This window comes from Wyeomyia smithii, chromosome 3 (assembly GCF_029784165.1).
Source record: "Wyeomyia smithii strain HCP4-BCI-WySm-NY-G18 chromosome 3, ASM2978416v1, whole genome shotgun sequence".
Classification (NCBI taxonomy): Eukaryota; Metazoa; Arthropoda; class Insecta; order Diptera; family Culicidae; genus Wyeomyia; species Wyeomyia smithii.
Genome location: NC_073696.1, coordinates 250,018,953 through 250,036,526, shown reverse-complemented (window position 1 = coordinate 250,036,526; position 17,574 = coordinate 250,018,953). Strand labels below are relative to the sequence as shown.

The window sequence follows — 17,574 nt, the reverse complement described above, 5'->3', positions numbered from 1 at the left end:
CAGACAGACGGACAGACGGACAGACGGACAGACAGACAGACAGACAGACAGACAGACAGACAGACAGACAGACAGACAGACAGACAGACAGACAGACAGACAGACAGACAGACAGACAGGACATAAGTCCTGGTTTCTCGAAAACATCGGCCTCATAGCACGCGGAGTTGATTTTCTCATTTTTTCACGATGAACACTAGTGAGAACTTCTCACTCCTGTATGCGGCTTCAAACTGACGCCGACGCGGCGCTCGAGAACCGCGGGATTGTTTTGTAGATTGTGCATTTGATGCAAGACAACGAATTTCTGATCAGAAAACACGGACTCCTGACCTGCGTGCCGAAAACCACTTTATTGTAGTAGTAAAGTCATAGTTTTTTCTACTACGTATTTGCGACGTTGAACTAACGTCTATATCGAAGTAAGGCGCCTGAATTTGTAAATCTAGCAATTCAACCAAGAAAAAGTGATCAGGTTTTGAGCGCTTATATGTCAGCCATTTCTTTTCAGAATATCGAGGATTTAGCATCAATCGATCAATAATTCTTTTACGGTTAAACTCATGTAACAAAGAAACACTGTTGAATAATTGGTAAATAACATCGATTGTCTAAATCATACCGAGCAACCAATCACTATCTCTCTTCCCAAGCACAGCCGACACTAACGGATACAACCGATTTGACTTTGTGAACGATTTGCTGTTGTTGTTTTTTTTTACTCGAGGGCCGCTTTCTGTTCCTAATTTTTTTTCACTTTCCTTGCCATTCCCTATTCTTCTACGCTCCACCTCTTTCCAAGTAACTGACGAAACCTTGATATAAAAGGTACCATTCGATTCGAACATTTCACCCCATCATTTTCATTCCAAAACAGAACCGGTATCATACGCACGCCATCGAATTGAATTTCTCATTCATTCATTGACCGGCAAAGCGGACGGTTCTTTCTGGAGCAACAGTGGTGGTAAATATTGGTCGCTCATAATAGTGCATCGAATAAAAATTCTCATTCATTGCTATAGCACATCTGTGGGTAGCTATAGCGGGTATTAATCGAAGATTAAGTATTTTCTTGTTTAGTCATTGACACTTCATTAAAAACATTAAAACGCCTAAACAAACACGGTTGTAAATTCGACTTTACAGCAGCTTCTTCAGCCAGTCTTGTTCATCAAGGAAAAATTACGATGAATAATCAACACTTATTTGCTAGAAATTTAGATTTAGATTTAAACGGGTTCTTTCAAGTACCATGAATTGTCGGTAAAACCATTGGTAAAGTTTTCTCAATGAGCATACATTTAATTTTCGTTTTTGTTTCTCGGTGCGCGGTTTTGTTTTTGTTTCTCTCACACAGAAAAAAAGCAAATTTGTCTCTATCGTGAAAAATAACAAAACATTTAGCAATGCTCTGAATCATAATTAAAGAAGTTAATATATTTTCCTGTCACTCGGCTAAACCTTGATAACAACTACACAAAAAACTAAAAACAAAAATATATGAAGTTATATGCTGGACATGAGCAAACCTAGCATGAGTTTTATCGGTTTAATGTCAAATAATTCCCAATGTTAGAATTTCTGCTTGAATCGTGCTGGTCTCCAATTTCTAATAGTTTCGTTGAGTTTGCTTTTTGCTAAAATAGGAACATTTTACCCATTTCGCTTACCTAAATGATTCGAAAAAAAGTTTTTCTAAAGTGACTGCGCTAAAATAAAAGATCAATTCTTTTTGGATATATATGATTATTTATAACACTTTAACGTCTCAGCATTTAAAAATGCACTGTTAGATGAATCTGCAGAAAATACTAGAGTTACAATTCCGTCTGTTATGTGTTTTCAAGGAGTATAAAAATACCGTAGTCCAACGTCTTGCGGTCGTGTCTTGGATACCATCCTTTCACTTTTTTATCGTGAGCGGTAAACAAACAACAAATGTCAGCAAGTCGACACCATGTGCGTCGGCTTAAGCGGATATCAATACCAACGCAAATAATGCACATCGTGCGCACCTACACAGCAATGAAAGGTTGCATTCGAGCTTTTCGAGCATTCTAAACGTTGCACATGCCTCAAATTTCAAAAATAAACCTTTAGAATTTTTTTGTTATTAATGGGCTTTGAAACTTCTAACAATCTTCTGTATCGGATATATTGTAAATTTTGGATGATGTAATTGAAAAAAAAAATAGCCAAAGATCTATATATCTATCAAGGATGTTACGGATGTGATTTTTCAGACATCTGCAGATGCGGATATGTGATTACGGATGCAGATGTTGATGCGGATGTAAATTTTCATGCGGATGCGGATGCGGATGTTCCGCATTTGCGGATGTGGATGCGATATCCGTAACATCCCTTGTGTTAGATTTTGCTTTTTTCACATAACCATGCCCCTCCCCAGTTCAAAAGTTATTTGGGCGAGCAGTAAATACACCAAGGAAAATTTTTCTGCAATATTTTATGAAGCGATATTTTTTTTCAATATCCGCATGGTATGATGCGGATGCGGATATGTGATTACGGATGCAGATGTTGATGCGGATATCAATTTTCATGCGGATGTTCCGCATTTGCGGATGCGGATGCGAATATCCGTTACATCCCTAATATCTATATCTATATTTTTATTTTTATTTGAGTTTTGTCAGATCTTATCCAAAGAAAGAATGTTTTTTAATAAAATATTTTCTAGAAATCGACTTCCAAAATTGTTTTTTTTTTCGAATGAATTTTTTTTCACAACGACTTTTTATCCGTCAACATTTAAGTTCATTAAAGGCAGACAATGTGTGGAGCAGAACGCACAGAGTCTCCCTTAAGTTGTATCTTATAAATTAACTTACAATATTTTTTTTTTTATAGTTTCGCTCGAAAAGGCCAAAACATATGGCCGAAACGTCGGGCAGCAGAAAATACCCGTTCTAATCTGTTCAAGGCTTTATTCCTAAAATAGCTGTAACTTTTGTAAATTTTGTGTATAATACCCTTGTTAACGCTATATTAGGACTATCACCCTAAAAGGGAACATCGAATGTAACTCTACACAACTCCACACCACACAAAGAGAAACTCATTTTTTTATTCGCTCTCTTTACTGTAAGCTAGATCGAAAGAATATTTCATCCTCACTCGAATAAAGTACGTTATAGACACAACACCATACATCTAATTCTCTATCGCGATCAATAAAGATTAGAGCAGGAAGTGACCACGTTGTTCAGTGGAACAAGATAGTGTCGAATTTTTGACTCTGTGATATCACGATCGGTCCTGCATCCAACTTTAACCATCATCCGGAGAACCAGCATTTCGCCCGTACATTAATGGTCCTTCGAACCGGATTGTGGTAAATTAGCGCCAACAAGGGTACCGTCGTATGAGCACATGCGACCCGGTGATATTTCGACATTCAATCAGTTTCGACGATTACTGCTCATTTCGACATTCTACCAACGTGCTCAATCTACAACCACGATATCAGGTCCGCAGAGTGGAGTTATTTGTGAAGTTTTCGATTATTCATCCTCCAATTCGCTGGGACACACATCGGCGTGGCTTGGGTTGAGAACAATAGGCTGGTAGCGTGAGTACAATAGCTCAATAGAAGGTGCACGAAATAAATTGCTGCATGCTAGTTTCACTTAGATGTAAGGTGTTTTTCGCTATCAAATTATAAAGTTGCGAATTGTAGGGGAGTATAAAAATATTGTAATGACATCTTTACGAGAAATGATCAAAATCGAGCGAGGGCTTGATGATTCGCTATCTAACCTCGAACAATTTGTTAGCGGCTTCGACAAAAACCGAGATCAATCGAAAATCAGTTCGCGTCTGGATCGGTTGGAAGGTTTATTTAGCGAGTTTCGAACCAATCGAGCTAAAATAGAATCGCGACAAGAGCAAGACTTGGATTTAAAGAGTGATGCATCCGATCCAAAAGAGAAGCAAGTGAAACTGGACGTCGATGCTGCGAATAAATCCAACCGTTTGAGTTTTGAGAATAGGTATTTCGACTTAAAAGACTTTCTGCTGTCTCACCTAGCCAAACCGACTGCTATAGCTGCTCCCTCTCCCGTATCCTTGCCCTGCCAACCGTTAGCATCTCGAATCCACCTCCCAGTTTTCAAAATCCCTTCTTTTGATGGCAGTGTAAAGGATTGGCTTAGTTTTCGTGATGCTTTCCAGAGCATGATCGATAAGGAACCGTCGCTAACCGCTTTCGACAAGTTTAATTATCTGTTAACCGTGCTTACTAAGGATGCCAGGACGTTAGTAGAATCGATAGAGGTAACCGCCGCGAATTACGAAGTGGCTTGGTCGATGCTGCAGGAGCGGTTTGAAAACAAAAAGATAATCGCCCGCACATTGATTGACGGTTTTCTGGAAGCGGAACCGATGAGAAAAGAGTCTTTCGACGCCTTAGTTCACCTCATCGACTCTTTTGAACGCAATTTACTTCAGTTGAAAAAGCTTGGTTTGCATCCTGAAGAATGGTCTCATCTTCTCGCTCATTTGTTATACAGACGACTTGACTCAGACACTCAGCGACATTGGGAACGCACACACAAGAGCCGTGAGGTGCCGAGGTATGAAGAGTTGTTAAAATTTTTACGTGAACATCTCGCTACCCTTCAACCACTTTCCGAATCGAAACAGCGCAATCGCGATCATCGTCATGAAACGGTGAAACCTCCGTCGAGACCGAGAATTGAATCAACTCTTACAACAACTGCAGTAACAAATAAGCCGTGCCCTTTCTGCCAAAAACCGTCCCATTCTCCCTTTAAATGCGATTCCTTTCAAAAATTGAATCCCAACCAAAGGCTTGAAACAGTTAAGCGAATGGGTCTTTGCATAAATTGCCTCTCCTCTTCCCACATGGTACGGGCGTGTTCTAGCTCAGCATGTCGCGTGTGTGGTAACAAGCATCATACCATGCTACACATTCGACCGTCGAATAATTCTCAAGCTCAAAGGCATGAGTCAAACCAGACGCAGACAACCGTTACACCCCCGAATCGTGCCACTGACGCTACAAACTGTATCGAGTCTCCACCACAATCGCAAACTTTCGCTACGTCGCAAATGTTGTTGAAGCCTATGCAACCCAAATTATCCCCAAGCCGCAGCGCTGTATTTCTTTCGACGGCAGTTGTTAAATTGGCAGACTACAAGGGAAACACTCTTTTGGCTCGAATTCTTTTAGATTGCTGTTCAGAACGAAATTTGATAAGTGAACAACTCGCTCAAAAATTGATGCTTCGTAGACAGGACGATCCACTTTCGTTTCAAGGTGTTAGTTCAACTCCTGCCAAATCCAAACAGTCTGCAATGGTTAAGGTGTTATCTCGCTGCTCTGATTACTGTACTGATTTACGATTCCACATCCTTCCTGAATTTAAACCAATCATCCCATCGAACCGTGTTCCAGTCTCGACCTGGGAAATACCATCATCTCTGTGCTTAGCCGATCCGCACTTTTATGAGCCACATCGAATTGATGCAATCATTGGAGCTGAGGTGTATTACCATTTATTGCTAGGCGGTTTTGTGACACTAGGAGTGAGTATGCCGATTCTGAAAGAGACCGTTTTTGGCTGGATTGTGTCGGGAAAATGTGACACCACTCCGGATCAGCAAACCGCGTTGACAATGGTTTGCAGCAACGCCGAACTCGAACACCAACTTACTGGCTTTTGGGAGCTCGAATCGTGCTATTCTGAAAATGCTCTTTCGATAGAGGAACGTTCATGTGAAGCGCATTTCTCTAACACAACCTTTCGTGATTCCTCTGGACGTTTTGTTGTTTCACACCCGAAAAAGGAAACAATTCTCGCTCAGCTCGGTGACTCGTATGCAATAGCACTTCGCCGATACTTGTCTTTGGAACGTCGTTTGCAAGCAAAACCATTGCTGAAAGAGGCATATGCATCATTTATCAGGGAGTATGAACTGCTTGGACATATGTCGCCTGTAGATCCAACCAAGGATAGTCTTCTCCAAACCAATCCATACTACATGCCCCACCACTGTATTGAAAGGCCAGACAGTGCAACCACGAAACTTCGAGTGGTTTTCGACGCAACTTGCGCTACTGACACAGGATTATCACTAAATGATGCTCTAATGGTTGGTCACAACGAACAAGACAATCTATACAGCATCATTCTTCGCTTTCGTCGCCATCGGTATGCCGTCGTAGCCGATTTAGAAAAAATGTACCGGCAGGTGTTAGTACATCCTTCAGACCGTCACCTGCAACGTATCCTCTGGCGTGATTCTCCTACCGACCCAATTCAGTGTTACGAACTTTTAACCGTTACATACGGCACCGCGTCAGCGCCATTTCTGGCAACGCGTTGTCTGCAACAGTTAGCAACAGAAGGGAAATCGACCCACTCAAGGGCTGCTAAAGCTTTGTTGAAGAATTTCTATATAGACGATCTACTTGGCGGTACCGATACAGAGGAAGAAGGAACGGAGCTTTGCAGTCAACTTATTTCACTTCTGCAATCGGCAGGATTCAACTTGCACAAATGGGCTTCCAATAACCCAAACATAATTAAAAATATTCCTGCTGAGCTCCGAGAAAACCGCGACGTATTAGAAATTGATTCTTCGTCATCTCCAGTAAAAACCCATGGTCTTTTGTGGCAACCGTTCGAAGATGTCTTTCGTTTTAAGGTACCGGAGTGGCCGGAAAGGAGCGCAATCACAAAGCGCTCAGTACTGTCGGATGCTGCCAGATTGTTCGACCCGTTAGGGTTGTTGGGCCCAACTGTGTTGATATCGAAACTTTTTATGCAACGATTATGGGCTTTGAAACTTGCGTGGGATGTTCCATTGGATGAACCCTTACAAAGGTCCTGGAAAGAGTTCTGCGAGGACCTAGAGATTCTACGTACCTTTTCCGTACCACGATGGGCAGCTCCTTGTATCAGTGAAACAAACTTAGAACTACATGGGTTCTGTGACGCATCGGAACGCGCATACGGTGCGTGTCTCTTCTTACGTACAGTAACTGCCACCGGAACGATTACCGTTCACCTCCTGACCGCTAAATCAAAGGTAGCTCCCTTAAACTCTGGGAAGAAACGACAAATCTCCTTACCAAAACTGGAATTAGCAGCAGCTCTTTTATTAAGCCACTTATACGAAAGGGTACAAGAAGCATTACAAGTGTCCGGTCGATCGTATTTTTGGACAGATTCAATGATTGTCGTCCATTGGCTGGCGGCAACACCAAGTCGATGGAAGAAATTTGTAGCAAACCAGGTTGCAGAAATCCAGCATATCACGGCAGCTGGCACATGGGGACACGTAGCGGGAACCGAAAACCCAGGGACGGCGATTTCACGCGGAATGCCAGCCTCTCAACTCGTCGAATACAATCCCTGGTGGCATGGGCCTGCTTGGTTAAGCCAATCCTGCAGGTTTTGGCCTACTCTACTCAGAACTCCCGACGATCTCTTCGAAGCAGACCACTTGGAGGAAAAGGTCGTTACTTCGTTACCTGTTGTTGACACCAGTAGTATTTTCGGTATTAAATCGTCCTTTACTGAACTCATACGCATGGTTGCCTACATACGAAGATTCTCTTACAATTCGAAAAAAGGGAACAGAAACCTAAGAATAACTGGACCCTTATCCACAAGCGAACTTGAAGCATCTTTACGGAACCTTGTTCAATTATCACAGCAGGAATCTTTTCCGGATGAAATACGGTCAATTCAAACAAATGGCCAAGTTAAATCTACGTCCAAGATAAAGGCATTATCACCAATCCTTGTGAATGATATTCTACGTGTGCGCGGTCGCTTGCGCAACGCCTTAGTTTCGTATGATCAGAAACAACCGATGATTTTAGACAGTAAGCATCCTTTAACACTTCTCATTGCGAGACATTATCACATCAATTTGTTACATGCTGGGCCGCAGCTCTTAATGTCAGCACTGCGTCAAAGATTTTGGCCAATTCGACTTCGCAATCTTGCTCGAAATGTAGTGCATCAATGCATCACTTGCTTTCGATGCAAACCCACCGTATCAGACCAACTTATGGCAGATCTTCCGCCAGCTCGTGTGTCTCCTACACTTCCATTCCTGAATGCAGGTGTGGATTTCTGTGGCCCCTTCCATTTGAAGCCACCTCATCGAAAGGCTGCCCCACAAAAATGCTATGTAGCAGTATTCGTCTGCATGTCAACGAAGGCCGTACACTTAGAGCTCGTCAGCGATCTTTCGACTGATTCGTTTCTCGCATCACTGAAACGATTTACGGCAAGGCGTGGGATTCCAAAATCCATTTTCAGCGACAACGCCACCAACTTTGTCGGTACTCATCGCATTTTGAACGAATTTGCCCAACTGTTCCGTTCACAACAAATTCGAGTGCATGTAGCTAACCAGTGCTCGAATCAGGGCATTCAGTTCCAGTTCATACCACCAAGATCACCTCATTTCGGAGGACTGTGGGAGGCTGCTGTAAAGTCTCTCAAAACCCATCTCTACCGAACCCTCAAGACTGCACTCGTAACAACCGAGCAAATGCTGACGCTTCTGAGTCAAGTGGAAGCTTGTTTAAACTCCAGACCGTTGACGCCTATGAGTAATCATCCCGATGATATGGACGTTTTGACACCTGGCCACTTATTGGTACACCGCCCTCTAACAGCCATCCCGGAACCATCATATGAGGAAATACCAGCTAATCGATTGTCACAGTGGCAAACCATTCAAGAATATCTGCGTCGCCTGTGGAAACGTTGGTCCACCGAATATCTCTCTGGTCTTCAACAAAGAACGCGGTGGACCCATGAACGAGATAATATCCGAATTGGAACGATGGTGTTACTGCGAGAAGACAATATGCCACCCATGAAGTGGAGATTCGGTCGAGTGCTAGAAGTTTTTCCTGGAAGGGACGGCCACATTAGAGTCATCAAAGTTCAGACCAAGGACGGCATCTATCTACGAGCAATCACTCGAGTATGTGTTTTGCCTATACAGGACAACCCCCCAGCGACGTTCCAGTAGTTCGAGGTTCCAGATAACTAACAAGGCAATGTTGGATGGGAGAGGGCCTTATGGTCCTCTCACAAGTTAAGTAGCTAGTTTCCATCAATTTATTCCAGACTATGGTTTCTCCATCTAAAGTCACCGCGTTTTTGACAGATACCTTGGGGATTGACCAACCGGCTTGGTAACGAGATCCAACCTGTCAACCCACAACCGTTGGTCGAGGAACATCGATGCAGAAGGACATTTCGATCAGTGGGCCCCGAGAGGACCTGTACCGCAATCCGATACAACCGGCGAAGAAAACCGAGAACGCATACCTCAACTCAGGCAGAAACCGACAATTATTCCTATACTACTGATTCAAACATTATTATAATTGTAAATTTAAATTAAATTTCAATGGTGGGCGGAATGTTAACGCTATATTAGGACTATCACCCTAAAAGGGAACATCGAATGTAACTCTACACAACTCCACACCACACAAAGAGAAACTCATTTTTTTATTCGCTCTCTTTACTGTAAGCTAGATCGAAAGAATATTTCATCCTCACTCGAATAAAGTACGTTATAGACACAACACCATACATCTAATTCTCTATCGCGATCAATAAAGATTAGAGCAGGAAGTGACCACGTTGTTCAGTGGAACAAGATAGTGTCGAATTTTTGACTCTGTGATATCACGATCGGTCCTGCATCCAACTTTAACCACCATCCGGAGAACCAGCATTTCGCCCGTACAACCCTAAAGCGATCAGTGTTTTTCTTGCAACATTATCGTAAGAACAAGATGAAACCAATATGATCAAGATGGAGAAATACTCATTTGCCAAAATATATTAAGTTTTTTGAATGCAAAAATCACATATCTTACAGCAGTGCCGCTTAAAATACTGCAAAAATAGTGTATCAGTTTATTCATAGACCTTATGTATTTGTTAACTAAAAGGAGATAAACAGACAGTGCATATGTAATAGTTTGAAAACTATAATTAGTGCTGGAAAACAACATCTTGATGTTACTTAATCACCCCAAACAAATATGACGTTACTTAATTACCACTGAAAAAACATCAAAGATGGCCGAAGCTTCGGAAAATTTGGCTAGATTACCATGTACATCTTTTAAAAAAACACTGAGAACGCCAAAAGACAAAATAACACCGTATAACTACTTGCAGTCGTTAATCTAACAATATTTTCAGTTTATTTTGTAAACCAAAGTTGAAACTGTTTCAATTAAAATATAGATAAAACTTTGACATTCGACAGAAATCAGACTTTTTGATGAAAAATAATAATTATTTCCCAATAGTTTCTCTTGAAAAGGGCCAAAATTCTTGGCCGAAACGTCGAGCAGTAGAAAATACCAGTTTTCATCTGTTCAAGACTACGCAGCCGGAATCCAAATAGAAAGTAGTTATTAAAAATTAGAGCGTTATGTAAAAAAATTATATGTGCTGCCTAGTTCAACTTGCGACTAGTCTCATTCAGTCATATATTAGTAGGGAGAGACTGTTAGTGTCAATAGGGACGTAGCCTTAGCCCCGCAATTGTCTTGTATACTATTAGTTGGCTGCGATGTCTGAGTCCAATTAACAGAAAGGGCATGTTCCGATAATGGAATGTTACTGGATACTTAACCTTTGCTTATTGTGTAATTATCATTTCTTTTTTTGATACCATCGTTTACTAATGTGTTATTTCTCGGTATTTGAAATAAAACTTAAATGTAAAAAAAAATGGAAGTCACGCAGTTCGTTTTTTATCCCTTTCCTATGGCTTCTTACAAGATTTAGAAATTTGAACTCGTTATTCGTAAACATTTCCGGAAAATAAGAAAAAAAAGATAAAATTAAACTCCTAATCGCCTCTCACTATTAAAAGAGAAATTTACTGAGAAATACTACTTACTTTTTATTTCCAATTTGTCATCTATCGGTTAAAAAGCTTTTATGTTTGAAAGTCAAGCTCTGGCCCGAAAATAATTGTATGAAGTTCGGAGAGTAATAATTCGATCAATCAGTCGATTCAACGTTTTGCATGTAACAAATGTTTGATAAGTTTATTATACCATAACATATTTTCACGATGTTGTGAGGGAAGCCCATGTCAATGGCTGCTGATCAAATTATTTGATGTTAGAGTTCATCCTTAATTGGTAAAGTAAAACAACAACAGCATGAGCCGAAATCGATACACAAAACAGAGAATGTGAATCACAGGAATTCCTCCCAACAGTATCAGTACGACAGTTGGTTACGCTAATTGGAATTCGTGTGCGAATTGTAACGAGTATCACAGTGATTTCGCTTATCCGTTTGTGTCAATTGAAACTATGTTCGGCATGCGTCCGCAAATAATTAAGGAAATAGATGCTTGAACTCATTCCGAGATCCTAATTGGTACTGCTAGCACGAATCTCAACAATGTCTAACCAGAGACGACAATCGAAGCCTCAGTGTGGAGACATAACAAAAAAGGGAAGAAACCCTTCTTAAAGATCACGAAGTAAGGTCTTGGTCAGTTTCCCGCAGCTGTGCACGTCTTGCGAACATGGCTGGCAACTAGAAACGCGAATCGAAATGGGGTACGGTGTAATTCACGTCCCCAATTTACATACAAATTGGTTCGTATCTCGCTTTAGGCGTCTGAATCTACCGAAAGCAAGCCGAAGGGGGGGAGTTCTCTTGCGCCCGGAGTCGCAAGCGTTCCAGTTTGCTTGCAATAATTGGTCTGTTGTCGCATTCGATTATCGTAATGTTTTTTTTTCTTCATCTCTGTTTACACCCCCAATGTAGGGCTTACGAAAATGGAATGGTATCGTATATGTTATCGCGTTTGTTGTTTCCTGTTTTTCGTTCAAATAATAACTTATCGCGCGTGTCGCGTCTTTGTTCTCGTCCTTTTGTGGGATGCCACCGCGAGGCAAATCTTTCGCGGATTTTGCTGCTTTGGATTTTTTTTTGTGCGTGAAGGTCATCTTCGCCTACAAAAAAAAAGTAATTCAGATGGTAGCGCTGAGATAATTGGATTTATTCGAAAGATAAAAATTCGTTGCATCATTTCAGCCCGTTTATGTAGCATGGAAAACATAGTCCATGACCAGTACCCATAGCCATTTGGTATAAGTGAACTTCTAACTGTTTCACAAATTAGTAATTACTAACTTGCAACATTAGCAAACTAAACAATTGGACCGACTTATATCTAATCGAAATTTAATGGCTAGCTAGCTCTGCAGTACAGATTTTAAATCCTGATAGTGGCGATACATCGAGGGACAGAAAAAAACAAAGAGAGAGAGAGAGAGAGAGCTGCAGCTTCCCAAAAACAGTAAAGTGGCAGGCTAGAATTACTCGCTTAATTTACTGCTACATGATAGTCTAATTAATTTCCATATCAAATAAGACACTGCCACCATATGAATATGTTAATAGATAATGCCTTACGAGTGTAGCGGACTACCGCAACCGCTCTCACAAAACCTCTTCTTCCCCCCACCCATCGGGCTATATATACACTGCAATCGAGGTGTAACAGCGTAACGATAACATAGACAGCGGTTCGGGACCCTGCAAATGTCCACATTTAATCAACCAGCGCACAAATTGCTCGTCGCACGCACCTTCTGAAATTCTACCTGCTTGTGCTGTTGGCCTTCCATTCGTCGGGATGCCAGGATCCACGGAAAGGGGTGCTCATTATAATACGAATTGCCTACCAGCTAATTAAACATCGGTTTTAATTATCAGCGAGAGAGAGAGAGAGAGAGAGAGCAGATTCAGCGAGACACAAAGAAGGTTGGTCGCACAGTGTAGCTTTCAGAAAATTCTACTCAACAAAGTGGGGGTTTATATCTGAGCAGAAAAAAAAAACATCAAATGTTGAATGCAACAAAAAAACCTTTATTCAAGCCCACTCTGCACGCACCAGTTTGCCGTGCTTAGTGAGAGCACCGTGAATACGAAGCCGGGCCGGTATCTTACCTGTCGAGCCTTCGCCCCAGTCTTGCCGCATCGCGCCAGGAAGCCTACGAAGCTTGATGGGAAACATTAGACGCCACCCGCGAGTGCGAATATTATAGCGCGCACGGCGATAAATCACAGAAAATGGGTTGAGTTTTGCTGTTGGAAAGCTACAGCGGCGGGTGTCACTTTCCGGAACGATTGTTGACGCACATAAGCGCTGGTGGCAGAGTGGCACGGATGGCAGTCCGTAAAGGGCGGATGGTTGGGGGCAGTCGAACGCGCTTTAAAGTGTTTACATCGGTTCACATTTAATGTGTGATTAATAATGATTAATAGCGGCAGAGAATACGGGATGAATTATTTAGTTGCATTGGTGCGGCGGCGGTGGTAATTGCGGGGGCATCTAATGAATTCCTTCGTAATATATCTAACCCGACAGATGGGAGATTACGGCGCACTCCGAGGCTCGAATGAAATCAATTTGGGACGCGCGTGATTCGCTTTTCGGCATAGCGAGGAGGATGTTTGCAAGTTTTGGGTAATAGAATAATTTGAATAAATAGATTAAAAATGAACCGGTTAAAGGTAAGGGTGTTTAATCGTCATCCGTCTTTGATTTATTTTCTTAAGCGCCATCAAAATGATGTAGATTTATTAATTCTGACATCGTTAAAATCAGAATCCCATTATATAAAACCAAAAGGCCGTCCGGACTGCTCAAGATGTCATTAGAAATGATCCGGAAAAGCTACAATTTTATCCCAAAATTTACTAGTTGCCAAATGTTTGCACTAACGAACATGAAAGTGCAAATGGGTAATTTATAATATTTTGTCAGAAATTTTGGTCGCCACGTTACCTTTACTGTCAAGAGGAGGAAAAAAACACATAAAAATCGTTATATAACATTACGTGATCAATGGATGATTATAATAAAACGATTGAAAGTCTAACTTAAACTTCAGACTTAGTTCTAGATCCAGATCTACTCATACGATCTTAACCCCCTACACATGCAAAATGTGCCAAAAACAATATCGATAGCGAATTCTCTCAACTAATAATCTAGTTGATCGAGACCGCTAAGCGTGCGTTATTGTTTTTTTACAAATTAAAATCAAATTTTTCAAATCTAGATCAAATTTCAAATCTAGATCCAAATCTAATAAATTTATTTTTCAGAGCATTTTTCTGACACGACACAGAATTAAAAAAATCCCATTTAATGTCGAATCCGAAACAAATTTGAGATTCTGTTTTCGATTTGAATTAATGTTTAGATTCAAATCTGGATTGACATTCTAATTTTGTTCTCAATCAAAATGTGATTTCAAACAAAGTTCTACATTTTGATTCAGATCGGCTTCAACCTTAACTCAAAAGCGAGTTTCATATCCTGATCCAAATCCTAATCCAAATCTAGCCTTGAATTCAGATTATGTGTAAATCCAAATAAATCCCAAAATTGAAACATTCAAATCGGAATGCTGATCTCAACTCAGATCCAAATCGAACTCCAGTCTAGAATCCGATTTAATACCGAATCTTGATTCAATGCTAGCTTCAGCATCAACGCGCATAATTTCCATTACGCAGTAGACGATGAACTCGACCTACCGCAAATAAAGCCCAGCGGGAATTTGTTTTTCTTCTGACTTTGCCACAACCAGATAAAGTAACTTGCAAATTCGATTGAACGGAGAAGCAGTGCGATACCTACAGAGAATATTAACGCCACAACCAAGCAGCGCTGCCTAGGCGATAGAATGAGAGAACTTTAAAAAGTGGACGAATTGCATTTCACACAGTTTGTAGGTGTACTGTTGGCCCTTCTCAGTCTTGTCTAGTCTAGTCTAGTCTGCAGTAACACAGCCAGTACTTGAAAGTATCCTGTAAAATGATATCCACTATTTAAAAAAAAGGTTTCCATACATTTTTCTTGTCAACGACCAGGCCTACTGTGTAGCGAAATATAATCTTACTATATAAAAATGGAATTTCGTAACGCTTGATCTTATTGATATTATTCCCTCAGTCTCTGTGGTGTACAGTAATCATCATCATTTTGAATCGTTCTAAATCAAAAATAATAAGCGGTGACATGTAGGTTTTTTGTAGGTTGAAAATGTTCGCTGATGTTCAGGAAAGACATTAGTTATAAAAAAATAGTTATCTAATTACTAAAACTTGAGATATTATTCACAAAACTACGTAAAACATGCAAAATTATGACTTTCTGTGCTAATTTTGCCTCTAAATCAAAATTCAAAGCGATGACATATGATTCTTTTTTCACTAAAATGTTTGTTAATGTTCAGGGAAGACATTCGAGGAAAAATAATTAGTATCTGATTACTAAAACTTGAGATATTATTCACTAAACTACGTAAAACACGCAAAATTATGACTTTCTGTGCTATATTTGCCTCTAAATCAAAATTCCAAGCGTTGACATATGATTTTTTATACTAAAAAGTTTGTTAACGTTCAGGAAAGACATGTGAGGAAAATTAATTAGTATCTGATTACTAAAACTTGAGATTTTATTCACAAAACTACGTAAAACAAGCAAAAATATGCTGAATTTGCCTCTTAATCAAAATTTCAAGCGATGACATGTGATTTTTTTTACATTAAAATGTTTGTAAACGTTTAGGAAAGACATTTGAAGGGAAGTAACAAGTATCTGTTTACTAAAACTTGAGATTTTATTCACAAAACTACGTAAAACTTGCAAAATTATGACTTTTTATGCTGAATTTGCCTCTAAATCAAAATTTGAAGCGATGACATGTGATTTTTTTTTACATTAAAATGTTTGTTAACGTTCAGGAAAGACATTTGAAGAAAAGTAACAAGTATCTGTTTACTAAAACTTGAGATTTTATTCACTTTTATTCACATTTTAAAACTTAAGATATTATTCACGAAACTACCGAAAACACGCAAAACTATGGCTTTCTGTGCTAAATTTGCCTCTAAATCAAAATTCAAAACGTTGACATATGATTTTTTTTCACTAAAATGTTTGTTAACGTTCAGGAAAGACATTTGAGGAAAAATTAAATGTATATGATTACTAAAACTTGAGATATTATTCACAAAACTGCGTGAAACATGCAAAATTATGACTTTTTATGCTGGATTTGCCTCTAAATCAAAATTCAAAGCGATGACATGTGATTCTTTTTTCATTAAAATGTTTGTTTGTGTTAAAATATAAAATGTATGTATGAAGATGATTTTCTGTCTACAGCACAACAATATTGTAGCCTTCTAATAGCGCTCTCGATCAACCAGATTAGTTGAGAAAATTCGTTATCGATATTGTTTTAGCACATTTTGCATGTTGTAGGATAAGAACAACGATACACCGTGCCCCAGAGCTGAGTCGAGAAAAATTGCAGTTCGAAAAGATTCTCGACCTGATCGGGGATCGAACCCGATAGCACAACCGTGTGGGAGCCAATCCACATCGCTAACCACAGAGCCACGGGGACCACATACAGCATACAGAATACAGAAAATCCCCGAATTTTTTTTTTTAATTTATACGTTTTTATACGATTACATGCGAAACTTTGACTTTTTATGCGCAATTCACCTCTGAATCAAAATTCAATGATTTGTTTTTTTTTTTGCAATAAAATGTTCGTTGTTCTTTCATCTACAATTTTTTTGCAGAATAACCCATGTCTCGAGCATGAACATTTTACATTTATGATGTTTTCGTAGTTTTGTGAATAGTTACATTTTACGCCATTCGATTTACTTTTGTACTTTTGAATTTGTATTTGATTTTTATTAGAGAGCTTTTAACCAGAAGGTCATTCAGCTCTAAATCTTACTGTTTTACTTTTTTGCGTTAATCCAAACTAGAGCTTACATTTAGCTGCAGGAAAGGTTACGATTCATTTGTTTGAATATCGATTAAGAGGCAGCTTAAGCATTAAAAATCTTTTATTTTCTTCTTTTCTACAAAGTTTTGTGGATTAAAAAATGGCGACTTCCGGTTTCAGGAAAATAACCTAAAGTTCCAGTTTCTGTAAATCAGCCCAAAATCACAAAAAACCATCCAATATGGGTATTTCCGTTCTGCGCGTTCTCAGAATATTGAAGCAGGGTAACGAACGTCTTCGTCAGTGGTTTTCTTCGGTAGTTTTACTGGCGCAATCTTATGCAAAAGAGGTCCGAAGAAAACCACTGACGTTCGACACCCTACTTAAAGTGGTGATGGAAGTATAAGATGTAAATTATATTTTTGAAGTGAGTTGAACTAATGCAGCAATGAAATATAAAAAAATCTATCTTTGAAACCAGCATCGCCGGGAATGTTCAACTAGTACAATATAATCTAAGAACGGGGACAATCCGTACCAACCGATTCGTATGTGAAAAGTAATATAATTCGTTGGAAGTGACAAAGCTAAGGAAGTACACTCCTTTGTTGACCGATCTCCTGGGATGTAGGTATTTGCGCCTGATGTTCGGGTTTAGAAACCAAGGATATAGCGCTTTTACTCGCCTCAACTCTTACGGTTGTAACTTGAGTACTAACTCTAGTTCT

The 17,574-nt window shown here is 39.8% G+C and overlaps 1 protein-coding gene across 1 annotated transcript; it reads left to right on the top strand.

The window, feature by feature from the left end:
* The first annotated feature begins 3,741 nt into the window (after nucleotides 1–3,741).
* Nucleotides 3,742–9,048, top strand: LOC129729185 (uncharacterized). Its single transcript, XM_055687676.1, has one exon. The coding sequence runs from the start codon at nucleotides 3,742–3,744 to the stop codon at nucleotides 9,046–9,048; it is 5,307 nt and encodes a 1,768-aa protein (XP_055543651.1).
* Nucleotides 9,049–17,574: the final 8,526 nt, after the last annotated feature.